General features: G+C 39.8%; 1 protein-coding gene across 3 annotated transcripts in view; it reads left to right on the forward strand.

The window, feature by feature from the left end:
- LOC133623044 (protein GUCD1-like) overlaps positions 1-13438 on the forward strand; it is a 14834-nt gene extending 1396 nt beyond the window's left edge. For all 3 annotated transcript variants that reach the window (XM_072914252.1, XM_061985964.2, XM_072914251.1), the window contains 4 exons: positions 4362-4527; positions 9418-9509; positions 9584-9825; positions 11740-13438. In XM_072914252.1, coding sequence (XP_072770353.1) covers positions 4362-4527; positions 9418-9509; positions 9584-9825; positions 11740-11831 — 592 coding nt within the window. In that variant the 3' untranslated portion in view covers positions 11832-13438. The remainder of the gene's footprint in view (positions 1-4361; positions 4528-9417; positions 9510-9583; positions 9826-11739) is intronic.
- The last annotated feature ends 2380 nt before the right edge of the window (positions 13439-15818 follow it).

Genomic DNA, 15818 nt, shown 5'->3' on the forward strand with positions numbered 1-15818 from the left:
CCCCGTGGCCGGGGGCTCGTAACAGGGGCCACTCCGCGCGCTCCGCCCGCGCAGCTTACCTGCCCGCCACCCCTGTTGCCGGGGGCGCGTAACAGGGGTCACTCCGCGCGCAGTGCGCTCACGAAAGGGGTGGGGCTCACCCTGGTTGATATAGACAGCAGGACGGTGGCCATGGAAGTCGGAACCCGCTAAGGAGTGTGTAACAACCCACCTGCCGAATCAACTAGCCCTGAAAATGGATGGCGCTGGAGCGTCGGGCCCATGCCCGGCCGTCGCCGGCAGCGAGACGCGCTTGGAGGTGCGCTCTGCGCGGCTCCCATATGATTGCGCACTGGTGTGCGTCTGGGTCGTGACAGCGTGGCACGCGAATGTCTGTGCTGCATTGGATCAGTCTCCTTTCTTTAACAGGCAAAAGCTTTATAACCTCACTAATGCCTTGCATCGTCTATATTAGATATATAACAACGGGCGGGTGCGGGCGGATGCGGTTCTGATAAAATGCTAGTTCGGGTGGATGGCGGATGGTTGACGACTTTCTGATGCGGTTGCGGATGAAATAATTGCCTATCCGCGCATCTCTAATATATATATATATATATATATATATATATATATATATATATGTAACAGTCACTGTTCTGCGTTGTGTATCTTGTAGTGAGGCGCACACACAGGAGTTGAATCATGGAGGATTTATTCACCTTTTTTGAATAGAAACAAAAACAACGGGGCGTCACACACAGTCCACGGCAAAAAGGATCTCTCTCCACAGCTCCGAGCGTCAGTGCTCACTCAATTCAATTATGTATTCTTAATGTGGAAATAATAATAATAATAATAAATAAAATAGTAATAATAATAATAATAATAATGAAAAGGTAAATAAAGTATAAAATAGTCTCAATTCAATTAATTAAATAAAACACAGTATATAAAATATATACTTCAGCAAATAACAATATATATTAAGAAAAATGATCCTTAAAATGTGCAGTAATACACCTCATCTTTCCCACCCACATCGACTCTTTTTATATCTTTTATACAATAAACTATGTCAAAAAAACCTCATAACAGACATACCTTTTTTGAATAGAAACAAAAACAACGGGGCGTCACACACAGTCCACGGCAAAAAGGATCTCTCTCCACTAAAAAAATAAAGAAGAAAATAATACACACTCATATTAATGCTAGAGCGGCACACAAGATGTCCACACAGACACACAACAGAGCCCCTGACCCGTGCGTAAACTTACGAGACCAGGAAACCCCGCAACAACTGCCGCTAGCAATAAGCTAATCCACACATAATTTAGCATACAAAAGTCATTTTTTTGTCACTAATTCAACAACCAACATTCAGGAATTCAACACGCACGCCCACCAACAAGTCACAAGACAGTGCGCATTCCCACAAAACACTTTTAAGAACGACAACCAAAAAGTTTATTAAAAAAAACAAAGGGAGAGAGACATAAACGTGACTTACCAGCTCCGAGCGTCGGTGCTCACTGAAGCTGGTCACAAAGGTGCAACGCCAAATCACCCCCCAGGGAAACAAAAAGGTATGTAATGGAAAATAATAGAGTGGAACCTATTTACAATGAGAAACACTTTTGGGGAAGTTCACCACAAAAAATGATGTGAATAAATGACTAAAATTAAAATAAAATAGAATAAAATTTAGCTCGGCTACATATATAGATGCCCGAACCACCATATATATATATATATGAACACTTTTCCACTTTGCATGAGTCCATCTTAGATGATCTCGGGCCCAGAGAAGCCAGCGGCGTGTCTGGATGTTGTTGATAAATGGCTTTCGCTTTGCATAGTAGAGCTTTAACTTGCACTTACAGATGTAGCGACCAACTGTATTTAGTGACAGTGGTTTTCTGAAGTGTTCCTGAGCCCATGTGGTGATATCCTTTAGAGATTGATGTCGGTTTTTGATACAGTCCCGTCGGAGGGATCGAAGGTCACGGTCATTCAATGTTGGTTTCTGGCCATGCCGCTTACGTGGAGTGATTTCTCCAGATTCTCTGAACCTTTTGATGATATTATGGACCGTAGATGTTGAAATCCCTACATTTCTTGCAATTGCACTTTGAGAAACGTTGTTCTTAAACTGTTTGACTATTTGCTCACGCAGTTGTGGACAAAGGGGTGTACCTCGCCCCATCCTTTTTTGTGAAAGACTGAGCATTTTTTGGGAAGCTGTTTTTGTACCCAATCATGGCACCCACCTGTTCCCAATAAGCCTGCACACCTGTGAGACGTTCCAAATAAGTGTTTGATGAGCATTCCTCAACTTTATCAGTATTTATTGCCACCTTTCCCAACTTCTTTGTCACGTGTTGCTGGCATCAAATTCTAAAGTTAATGATTATTTGCAAAAAAAAAAAAAAATGTTTATCAGTTCGAACATCAAATATGTTGTCTTTGTAGCATATTCAATTGAATATGGGTTGAAAATGATTTGCAAATCATTGTATTCCGTTTATATTTACATGTAACACAATTTCCCAACTCATATGGAAACAGGGATTGTATATATGTATATATTTTTTTTAATCTAGAGCATGGGTGTCAAACTCTGGCCCGCGGGCCAAATTTGGCCGCTAATTCTCATAATTGACAACTCTCATACTTGACAACCCTTCCGGGAGACTCAAAATTTTCAGTGCCCCTCCCGAAAATCTTCATCCAGTCCAACGAGTGCTGGCCCAGTCACATGATATGTGCGGCTTCTGCACGCACACATACGTGAATGCAACACATACTTGATCAACAGCGATACAGGTTGCACTGAGGGTGGCAATACAAACAACTTTAATACTATTAGAAATATACGCCACACTGTGAATCCACACCAAACAAGAATGAGAAACACATTTCGGGAGAACATCCGCACAGCAACACAACATAAACACAACAGAACAAATACCCAGAACCCTTTGCAGCACTAATTCTTCCGGTACGTTACAAGGAATGTGTGTTTGTGTGTGTGTGGGGGTGGGGTGGGGGGGGGGGGGGTGTATTTTGTAGCGTCCCGGAAGAGTTAGTGCTGCAAAGGGTTCTGAGTATTTGATCTGTTGTGTTTATGTTGTGTTGCTGTGCGGATGTTCTCCCGAAATGTGTTTGTCATTCTTGTTTGGTGTGGATTCACAGTGTGGCGTGTATTTCTAACAATGTTAAAGTTGTTTATTCGGGGACCCTCAGTGTAACCTGTATCGCTGTTGATCAAGTATGCGTTGCATTAACTTGTGTGTGCGGACAGAAGCCGCACATATCCCTGTGACTGGGCCGGCGCGTTGTTAGAATGGATGAAAAGCAGACGTTAATGGCAGTGCCTTTTAAGGCACGCCCCCAAGACTGTGGACTACGGGATATAATGATTGATGAACACCTTTGTTCGATAATGAAGGTTGCCTCAGCTCAAAGCCTGAGCCCCGACATTGATGTACTAGCATCCAAGAAAAGATGGCAGGTATCTGGCTTGGGCACATCAGATTAGATCAGTGTGTTGCAAACTGAGCAGTTTAAAGTCCTGAATGGTTGGTTTATTCATCGTTATTTTATTTTCAAATTTATTAGCCTGTGGAAAAAGTTAATGTTGATATTTACCTCAGAAGGCTGCAAATAGAAAAGAGGCATTCAATTTTTATTTAAATTGTATTTGATATGCCATTGATATTTTTTTATTATTATTATTTGAAACTCGATTTTGCATGTCACTCTAAAGTTATATAAGCCTTGCTTGTTCAATATTCAATGCAAAACTTGTTTGGGTCCCTATTAAAAGGCGAATTTGTTCAACCTTGGCCTGCGGCTTTGTTTAGTTTTAAATTTTGGCCCACTCTGTATTTGAGTTTGACACCCCTGATCTAGAGGAAGCATACTTTTTTGAACACTGTAAAACGAAACTAGATCTATAATTGCCATCTGAATATAATCTGTCTTTCCTTGATGCAAAGTAATCAACAATGTCATCGTATGAAATCTGTTCAGCAATGACATGGTTGATGCTGATAGCAGGGCAGAGAGGCATTTTTGAGAGACAGATTAAGCCTCAGTTCTGTCTTCATTAGTTTTAGCTTTGAAAACCTCTCTGCTTCCCCTAAAGTTACAGAAGTGCAATCTTTACAGCAGTCCACAATTTGGGGTATTGTGTATTTCTGAAAGTTCATTGTCATGCGCCAAACTCACCAAGCAGACACGGATGTAAATGTTAATGTACATGAAACCTTTGATATTAAAATCCATCTATTGCCACTGTAAGTAAACCATATCTACAGTATAAGCTTTTAGTGAGTAGTAGGAGTATGAGTGAGCCTGTGACTGTCCTGTGGCAGGTATCTGCATCCCATCAGCGATGAGGAGTTTCAGAGGGCATGCGGAGAGCTGAAGATGACAGAGAGCGTGTGGACTATTGACCTGGCCTACCTCATGTGCCATCTAGGAATCAAGCATTGCTTCTACACGCAGACACTGGGCGTTGATAAGGGCTTTAGGAATCAGGTACATTTGCACAACTGGTGAGAAGTCTGGCTTTTTGATGAGTGAGAGCTGACTCGCAAGTATGGCGTCACATTAGTGCCAAAAATCCGAGCGCATAAAAACTGTTATCGCGCGCTGATTCTCCACTTCGTGCGCGCGCGACACCCTTTTGCGCGTGCGTGGTGCCTTTTTGCGCGCGCGTGGTGCCTTTTTGCGTGCGCGTGGTGTCTTTCTGCGCGCGCACAACGCCTTTCTGCGCGCTCAATGTGTACTCCTGGCATCTCTCCTCGCGCTGTCATGTTTCTTTTTGGCACTTTGGGGGCGGGTATGCTTAGATGGCCCCTTCTTTCTGATTGGTCAGGCGAAAAATGCTGAAAAATGCTCAGAGCCAATCAGAAGTATAGCAGGGCGGGTCATCGTCAATATGTATCAAGATTTACGGAGGAAGAAGTGGATAAAAAAATGTCGCACGCTGATGAAGGTTATTTCATACCACATAAACACAATACAGGGTAATACAAAATGTGACCCAAATAAATAATAAGACAACAAACACCATAATCACATCTTTCAGCCAGAACTGGTCCACCAGCAATAACATCCAACCATAACATTATTTTATATTTTCACTTCTTCTTGAACATTTGTTTTCTAATTTATGGAATTTCTTTTGATTCAGCCATAAAATTAATGAAATAATCTTTGAATTTTTTTTTTAAATGTTAAAAATAGCTTTTAATAATGTATTCTGAAACAGTTTAAAATAATCAGAGAACTGACTAACACTGACCCTACACAACTATGTTGCACAATTAAGTCATTTGTTTTTAAAGCGAAAGAGGTAGTTTCAACAGGTACAGCATCCTATGTCATATCTACATGTAATAAGATTTGTAACAAGGCAAACCGTTTGTAAATTGGTCGAAAATCGAGCAAGTTATGGTAATTTAATTAGTACATGTACCATTGACATCAATGTAATGATTGAGGCTAGATGTCCGAGGTAAGATGGCTACAACGTTGCTACGCTGGAGAATGATTGGTCATATGAAAAATGCTCACAGCCAATCAGAAAGAAGGGGCCGTCTAAGCATACCCGCCCCCAAAGTGCCAAAAAGAAACATGACAGCGCGAGGAGAGATGCCAGGAGTACATAGAGAGCGCGCAGAAAGGCACCGCGCGCGCGCAAAAGGGTGTCGCGCGCGCACGAAGTGGAGAATCAGCGCGCGATAACAGTTTTTATGCGCTCGGATTTTTGGCACTAATGTGACGCCATACGCAAGCTTCTTTAAATTTAGTGTCATATAAAGCCTCATATTTTAGCTGAAGGGTTTCTGTGTTCATAAGCCCTTCTGTGATCAGTGCTTTTATAATTATTATTATTATAATTTCCTCATTTTGTTCTGTTACAAAAGCATCTTTACTTTATCTAATATCTAAATGAAACTTTAATTAACGTACAAACTTTAAACAATCCACATTACCAGAAATGGAACCAAGTAAAACTATAAGTGTTCATTGTGCTTGGATGGGCTGATCCCTCCTTTTAGAGAGAATATACAGTCGTGGTCAAAAGTTGACATACACTTGTGAAGGACATAATGTCATGGTTGTCTTGAGTTTCCAATAATTTCTACAACTGTTATTTTTTTTGTGATAGAGTGATTGTAGCACATACTTTTTTGTCACAAAAAAACATTCATGAAGTTTGGTTCTTTTATGAATTTATTATGGGTCTACTGAAAATGTGAGCAAATCTGCTGGGTCAAAAGTATACATACAGCAATGTTAATAATTCATTACATGTCCCTTGGCAAGTTTCACTTCAATAAGGCGCTTTTGGTAGTGTCGGAGGCAGATATTTACATATATCCGAATTTAAGTGTTACTTCTTTTTATTTCATAATCATATTACAAAACAGCTAGTGTTTTTCTTCCAAATGTGGTCTTTTGGTTGTCTGCAAAACTGTGTGCTTAACCTTGAGTGAGGAATGTTAGAGAGAGATATAATAAGCATGTGTTTTGGCTGGAGAGACATGACTGCCAGGGGGGGAGGAAGAGAGACTTAAGAGGGGAGAGGGTTTTGTCGGGGGGGGGGGGGCAGACCATCTTGGCGGCGCGATTGAATGTTCTATGCTGGACTGGTCTCAATGTATATGCAAAGCTTTGCAAATATATTACAAAATACCTATTCTGTCTCTGGTGGTTTTTCTACTCAGCTTTAAGTGTCGTAAAGAGCTTGGGAGCGACTTGTGACTTGAATTCCCTGGGAGGAACAACTGGTCCAAAACGCAACAGTAGCCATCCACAAGCTTCTGCTTGAATTCTTGACCACTCCTCTTGACAAAATTGGTGCAGTTCAGCTAAATGTGTTGATTTTCTGACATGGACTTGTTTCTTCAGCATTGTCCACGTGTTTAAGTCAGGACTTTGGGAAGGCCATCCTAAAACCTTGATTCTAGCCTGATTTGGCCATTCCTTTACCACATTTGACGTGGGTTTGGGGTCATTGTCGTGTTGGAACACAACTGCGCCCAAGACCCAACCTACGGGCTGATGATTTTAGGTTGTCCTGAAGAATTTGGAGGTACCGTATTTTTCGGACTATAAGTCGCAGTTTTTTTCATAGTTTGGCCGGGGGTGCGACTTATACTCGGGAGCGACTTATGTGTGAAATTATTAACACATTAGCGTAAAATATCAAATAATATTATTTAGCTCATTCACGTAAGAGACTAGACGTATAAGATTTCATGGGATTTAGCGATTAGGAGTGACAGATTGTTTGGTAAACGTATAGCATGTTCTATATGTTATAGTTATTTGAATGACTCTTATCATAATATGTTACGTTAACATACCAGGCACGTTCTCAGTTGGTTATTTATGCCTCATATAACGTACACTTATTCAGCCTGTTGTTCACTATTCTTTATTTATTTTAAATTGCCTTTCAAATGTCTATTCTTGGTGTTGGGTTTTATCGAATAAATTTCCCCAAAAAATGCGACTTATACTCCAGTGCGACTTATATATGTTTTTTTCCTTCTTTATTGTGCATTTTCGGCCAGTGCGACTTATACTCCGGAGCGATTTATAGTCCGAAAAATACGGTAATCCTCCTTTTTCATTGTCCCATTTACGCTCTGTAAAGCACCATTTCCATTGGCAGCAAAACAGGCCCAGAGCATAATACTACCACCACCATGCTTGACGGTAGGCTGGTGTTCCTGGGATTAAAGTCCTCACCTTTTCTCCTCCAAACATATTGCTGGGTATTGTGGCCAAACAGCTCAATTTTTGTTTCATCTGACATCACATGGACAAAGATAAGACCTTCTGGAGGAAAGTTCTGTTGTTAGATGAAACAAAAATGTAGCTTTTTGGCCACAATACTCAGCAATAGGTGAGGCCTTTAATCCCAGGAACACCATTCCTACCGTCAAACATGTTGGAGGTAGTATTATGCTCTGGGCCTGTTTTGCTGCCAATGGAACTGGTGCTTTACAGAGAGTAAATGGGACAATGAAAAAGGAGGATTACATCCAAATTCTTCAGGACAACCTAAAATCATCAGTCCGGAGGTTGGGTCTTAGGCGCAGTTGGGTGTTCCGACAGGACAATGACCCAAAACACACGTCAAAACTGGTCAAGGAATGGCTGAATTAGGCTGTTGTTGTTTTGGCCTTCCCAAAGTCCTGACTTAAACGTGTGGACAATGCTGAAGAAACAAGTCCATGTCAGGAAAGCAACAAATTTAGCTGAACTGCACCAATTTTGTCAAGAGGAGTGGTCAAAATTTCAACCAGAAGCTTGTGGATGGCTACCAAAAGGGCCTCATTGCAGTGAAACTTGCCAAGGGACATGTAAGAAAATATTAACATTGCTGTATGTATACTTTTGACCCAGCAGATTTGCTCACATTTTCAGTAGACCCATAATAAATTCATAAAATAAGCAAACTTCATGAATGTTTTTTGTGACCAACAAGTATGGGCTCCAATCACTCTATCACAAAAAAATAAGAGTTGTAGAAATTATTGGAAACTTAGGATAGCCATGACATAATGTTCTTTGCAAGAACATAATGTAAATTTTATTTATCAAGTCAAAAATATTAAAGTTCGGTGATTTGGTAAAATTGCAAACAGCTAAAATGATGTACAAAGCAAACTATAACCTGCTACCAAAGAATGTACAACAATTCTTCTCAACTAAAGAGGAGAAATATAACCTTAGAGGAAAAAATAATTTAAAACATTGATATGCACGTACAACATTTAGAACTTTTAGCATATCAGTATGTGGAATTAAATTATGGAATGGATTAAGTAAAGAAGTTAAAAATTGTACTGATATGATCCAGTTTAAGAGGTTGTTCAAAATAATAGTGCTTACAGAGTACAAAGAAGAAGAATTATGAGAAATACTTTCAACCTTATTGAAAATAAGATATTCTTCATCTCAGTATGTTAATAATGACTGAATTAATTAATTAATTACATATTACAAAACTGTTGTATACTAATTCATAGATGTTATTTTATTATATAAAAAGGTCAGTAAATGATTATATATATTTGTAAATGCTTTGAAGTGGGAAAGGGGTAGGATTAAATAAGCTTTGCTTCTTCCTACTCCTTTTCGGGCATGATGTAAAATGAAATGATATGAAATTGTGTGATGTATTATGATGTAAGTGTGTTCATGTTCGAAATAAACTAAAGAAAGAAAAGTGTATGTCAACCTTTGACTACGACTGTAATTCAATACGCACACGTGTGATTGGCCGCTTGTCGTATCCCATTAAAACAAAGTTCTGCCCCATAGGGATGCGCAGAACACATCTGTCATTTCTACAAACAAAAACTAATAATGAAGTTATTCATGGCTATTTTTTTCCGTTTGCAGTCATTTTATAAGAAGCATTTTGATATGGAAGAAGATCGAGTCAATGAGCTTTTCCTTGAAGCAGAAAACAATGGTGTGCTGGTAAAGAAATGGTAGGTATCCTTGATTGACAGTGGCTAGTGTGGCCTTGTTTCTGATAATAATTCTGTTTCTCATCTCTTCACAGCTCTGTGACAATTCAGGAAATTGAGTCCCACCTGGAACAGCGTCACGTCGCCATCGTGCTCATCAATGCTGTCATCTTGACATGTGAACTCTGCTCTGCACCTGTCAAATACTGCTGCTTCCTGCCTGTAGGCCAGAAGTGTTTCTGCAGGAAGCCAGAGTACCAGGGTCATTTTGTGGTAGTGCGCGGCTTCAACAGGACCACTGGCTGCATTTTGTACAACAACCCTGCATATTCTGACCGTGAGTATTTGCATCCCATCAGGGGAAACTAATACAGACTAAGTTCACAGTCCTGTCATCTGCTGTGTCGACCGACTGTCATGTCATTTAAAAGACACTAGCGTCTCAATTCAGTTTGATCAGCAGGTGGCAGAATGTGACAGGAAACTGCCGCTGTGTTCATTGTCGAGGTAGGGGTGGGAAATACTGCACAATTATTATTATGTCATAATTAACTTGGAAGAATATCAATTTTATCAGGTTAGTATCCAGCCGATACTGATACTGCACTCGGTATCGATATTATCTACAGTGGGTACGGAAAGTATTCCGACCCCTTTAAATCATTCACTCTTTGTTTCGTTGCAGCCATTTGCTGAAATCCAAAAAGTTCATTTTATTTCAACTTAATGTACACTCAGCACCACATCTTGACAGAATTTTTTTTTTTTTAACTGGAATAGGCTCCAGCCCCATGCGAAATTAGATGGATGGATGTAGACATTTTTGCAAATTTAAAAAATGAAAAAATAAATGCATAAGTATTCAGATTAGAGATGTCCGATAATGGCTTTTTTGCCGATATTCCGATATTGTCCAACTCTTAATTACCGATTCCGATATCAACCGATACCGATATACACAGTCGTGGAATTAACATACAGTGTTTCCCACAGGACAGGCATCTATTTGTGGTGGTGTGGTTGGGGGGTGGGGGGTGGCGGCGGCAGCGGCGATGACCAAGAAGAACGCGGAGTTGGAATATAATTACAACATTTTATGTACATATTTATATACAGATTTGAACAATTAGTGATTCACTGAAATATATTTATTAATTGTGGTTCTTACAAAAAGTATATCTTATAAAATATAAAAGCTAAAATGTCTCTTAAAGCTCTGCCCCTTTAATTATCCATCCATCCATCCATCTTCTTCCGCTTATCCGAGGTCGGGTCGCGGGGGCAGCAGCTTAAGCAGGGAAGCCCAGACGTCCCTTTAATTAGTCAATACTAAATAATTTAACTTTAGCCTACTACTACAACCATATTATTTACCAGCAACATGAAGTGAAACAGAGGCAGAGGTGTCCTGCCACAGTCAGTCAACCTCCTCCTCCTCCTCCTCCTCCTCCTGCTGCTGCTGAACAGGTCGCACCTGTGATCCGGACTGTAGGCCTACCTCCTCTCCAAGTCGAGCCCTTTTCGGCCGTTGAAAATATTTTTCTATACTCATCTGTGTGAAGGAGTGAACATCCAACATTAGAATTTATTACTAGCGAGGGGTGTATATTGTAGCGTCCCAGAAGAGTTAGTGCTGCAAGGGGTTCTGGGTATTTGTTCTGTTGTGTTTATGTTGTGTTACGGTGCGGATGTTCTCCCGAAATGTGTTTGTCATTCTTGTTTGGTGTGGGTTCACAGTGTGGCGCATATTGGTAACAGTGTTAAAGTTGTTTATACGGCCACCCTCAGTGTGACCTGTATGGCTGTTGACCAAGTATGCCTTGCATTCACTTATTTGTGTGAAAAAGCTGCATATATTGTGTGACTTTGCCGGCACGCTGTTTATATGGAGGAAAAGCGGACGTGACGACAGGTTGTAGAGGACGCTAAAGGCAGTGTCTCTAAGGCACGCCCCCAAAAATGTTGTCCGGGTGGAAATCGGGAGAGTGGTTGACCCGGGAGATTTTCTGGAGGGCCACTGAAATTCAAGAGATTGAAACCGATACCGATAATTTCCGATATTACATTTTAAAGCATTTATCGACAATATATATATATATCGGCCTGCCGATATTATCGGACATATCTAATAAATGGTATATAATTTGATAATGTTTTTCATCATACGGTGCAAGAAAAGTTTTGGGGAGAAAAGTTTTCACAAAGTTGCAAAACGGCTTTGACGATATCTAATTTTCTGTGTTTACATCAGGTGTCTGCTGTACCACCGTCACTAACTTTGAGGAGGCTCGAAGGAGCTACGGGACAGACGAGGACATTCTCTTTATCTTTAAGGAGAGCTGATTGACAGTCGGTTGACATTATGGAAGTTGACAACTTCCTCCTTTGGTCCAGATCCTGTTCGGCCATCCTCATCGGTGCTATTGGGTCCAACACGTCACACTAAGAAGACTCCATTACTTTATTCCCCTTTATACAGCCAACACCACTTAGCCTGGACTCAGTTCAGGATTGAACTGAATAGGTAATGCTGAATTGTTTTATATTGTATTTGAGTGTTTAACTATGAATTTTTAATTGTTTAATTATGTGTTGTTGTTTTTTTTTTTAAACTTAAGCGGATTAAGAGAAAGTACAATACAGAGGTACCTTGGTTTTTGTTAGTAATCAGAATTGAATGAAAACTGAATCATTTTTCCCCCTAAGAAAAAATGTAGAACCAATTAATCTATTACAGTCAAAAATATGAACACATTTTATGGCGTTTTACATGCAGAAAACGTTGCAGAATCAAATGAAATGATCATTGAAATGAGTAAAAGAATGTTTGCAGAGGCCAACACATGGAATTCCGTGGGCACTCTGAAACAACTCGGGCAAACAAACTACCGTATTTTCCGGAGTATAAGTCGCTCCGGAGTATAAGTCGCACCGGCCGAAAATGCATAATAAAGAAGGAAAAAAACATATATAAGTCGCACTGGAGTATAAGTCGCACTGGAGTATAAGTCGCACCGGAGTATAAGTCACACCGGCCGAAAATGCATAATAAAGAAGGAAAAAAACATTTATAAGTCGCACTGGAGTATAAGTCGCTTTGGAGTATAAGGCGCACCGGCCGAAAATGCATAATAAAGAAGGAAAAGAACATATATAAGTCGCACTGGAGTATAAGTCGCATTTTTGGGGGAAATTTATTTGATAAAAGCTAACACCAAGAATAGACATTTGAAAGGCAATTTAAAATAAAGAATAGTGACCAACAGGCTGAATAAGTGTACGTTATATGAGGCATAAATAACCAACTGGTATGTTAACGTAACATATTATGGTAAGAGTCATTCAAATAACTATAACATATAGAACATGCTATACGTTTACCAAACAATCTGTCACTCCTAATCGCTAAATCCCATGAAATCTTATACGTCTAGTCTCTTACGTGAATGAGATAAATAATATTATTTGATATTTTACGCTAATGTGTTAATAATTTCGCACATAAGTCGCTCCTGAGTATAAGTCGCACCCCCGGCCAAACTATGAAAAAAACTGCGACTTATAGTCCAAAAAATACGGTAATTAAGAGCCAATATGTTACTAATTTGCATGTTAATAAGACACTAATTAATGGTAAATATGTGTTCCCCATACTTAAGTGTTACTGACTTAATTGAGAGTTATTTGGACACTAGGGGAACATATAAGGGTTAGGGTTACTAATAAGCAATAATTCTGAGGTTACTGAGGGAAGACTCTTAGTTAATGGCTTACTGGTTGTATAATAAGGCCATGCAGAATAAGGCATTAATAAGTACTTAATAATGACCAATTAAGAGCCAATATGTTACTAATTTGCATGTTGATAAGCAACTAATTACCGTATTTTTCGGAGTATAAGTTGCTCCGGAGTATAAGTCGCACCGGCCGAAAATGCATAATAAAGAAGGGAGAAAAAAACATATATAAGTCGCACTGGAGTATAAGTCACCTTTTTTGGGGAAATGTATTTGATAAAAGCTAACACCAAGAATAGACATTTGAAAGGCAATTTAAAATAAACAAAGAATAGTGAACAACAGGCTGAATAAGTGTACGTTATATGAGGCATAAATAACCAACTGAGAACGTGCCTGGTATGTTAACGTAACATATTATGGTAAGAGTCATTCAAATAACTATAACATATAGAACATGCTATACGTTTACCAAACAATCTGTCACTCCTAATCGCTAAATCCCATGAAATCTTATACGTCTAGTCTCTTACGTGAATGAGCTAAATAATATTATTTGATATTTTACGCTAATGTGTTAATCATTCCACACATAAGTCGCTCCTGAGTATAAGTCGCACCCCCGGCCAAACTATGAAAAAAAACTGCGACTTATAGTCCGAAAAATACGACAGTTTGTTTTGCGCAATGTGTGGTCGGACAAAAAATGAGGGAAATATTTTGGCCAAGATTTTTTGTCGGATCACAAAAAGTGAGGCGTTTGAAAACTGAGGTACCCCTGATAAATGAATTGTGACAAATGACCTAAAATAGGAGTTTTCAGGAAGTAGTGGGTACACTTTATTCAGGTCTTCTTCTGACATTACTCGCTTTATTCAAAGTCATTTGTGTTAAAGCTTCAGCACTACTTTTGGAAAAAGTCACTTTGTGTCTCACTTGTTCACCAGATGAGAACGTGTGGAGCTTTGAAAGTCTCAGGTAATTCAATTCTACCTTTGCAAAGATAATAATGCTCAGTTTGGAAGGATGCTATCCCATTTCTACAGTATATGTGTATTAATGCACTGCAATAGTAAGAGGTGTTTCCAGTATTTGTCTACATGAGAGGGTGAAAGTACAAAATCCCAAAACAGTGAAGTTGGCATGTTGTGTAATTTGTAAATAAAATCAGAATACAATGATTTGCAAATCCTTTTCAACTCATATTCAATTGAATAGACTGCAAAGATATAACGCCTGCTGGAAACACGCTGGTCGTCTCATTACAGGTCAATGCTGTGCACAGCAGGGTTGGGGAAATAGTCCGAGTTGCAGCCATGTGTGGAGTCAACATGGTCTGCTTCCAGGAGACCTGGAGTAAGTGAGGACATGATTTGGAACTAAACATGTACAAAACCCAAAACTAGTGAAGTTGGCACGTTGTGTAATTTGTAAATAAAAAATAGAATACAATGATTTGCAAATCCTTTTCAACTTATATTCAATTAAATAGACTGCAAAGACAAGATATTTAATGTTCCAAATAAGAAACTTATTTTTTTTTTCAAATAATCATTAACTTAGAATTTAATGGCAGCAACACATTGTGAAAAAATCGGCAATTTTACCACTGTGTTACATGGCCTTTCCTTTTAACAACACTCAGTAAATGTTTGGGAACTGAAGAGACACCTTTTTGAAGTAGAAGTCTTTCCCATTCTTGCTTGATGTACAGCTTAAGTTGTTCAACAGTCCGGGGGTCTCCGTTGTGGTATTTTAGGCTTCATAATGCGCCACACATTTTCAATGGGAGACAGGTCTGGACTACATACAGGCAGGCCAGTCTAGTACCCGCACTGTTTTACTATGAAGCCACGCTGTTGTAACACGTGGCTTGGCATTGTCTTGCTGAAATAAGCAGGGGCGTCCATGATAACGTTGCTTGGATGGCAACATATGTTGCTCCAAAACCTGTATGTACCTTTCAGCATTAATGGCGCCTTCACAGATGTGTAAGTTACCCATGCCTTGGCCACTAATACACCCCCATACCATCACAGATGCTGGCTTTTCACCTTTGCGCCTATAACAATCCGGATGGTTCTTTTCCTCTTTGGTCCGGAGGACACGACGTCCACAGTTTCCAAAAACAATTTGAAATTTGGACTCGTCAGACCACAGAACATCCTTCCACTTTGCATCAGTCCATCCTAGATGAGCTCGGGCCCAGTGAAGCCGGCGGTGTTTCTGGGTGTTGTTGATAAATGGCTTTGGCTTTGCATAGTAGAGTTTTAACTTGCACTTACAGATGTGGCGACCAACTGTAGTTACTGTGAGTGGTTTTCTGAAGTGTTCCTGAGCCCATGTGGTGATATTCTTTACACACTGATGTCGCTTTTTTGATGCAGTACCGCCTGAAGGATCGAAGGTCCGTAATATCATCGCTTACGTGCAGTGATTACTCCAGATTCTCTGAACCTTTTGATGATATTACGGACCGTAGATGGTGAAATCCCTAAATTCCTTGCAATAGCTGGTTAGAAAGGTTGTTTTTAAATTATTCGGACAATTTGCTCACGCATTTGTTGACAAAGTGGTGACTCTCGCCCCATCT

The sequence above is a fragment of the Nerophis lumbriciformis genome, linkage group LG12 (assembly GCF_033978685.3).
Source record: "Nerophis lumbriciformis linkage group LG12, RoL_Nlum_v2.1, whole genome shotgun sequence".
Classification (NCBI taxonomy): Eukaryota; Metazoa; Chordata; class Actinopteri; order Syngnathiformes; family Syngnathidae; genus Nerophis; species Nerophis lumbriciformis.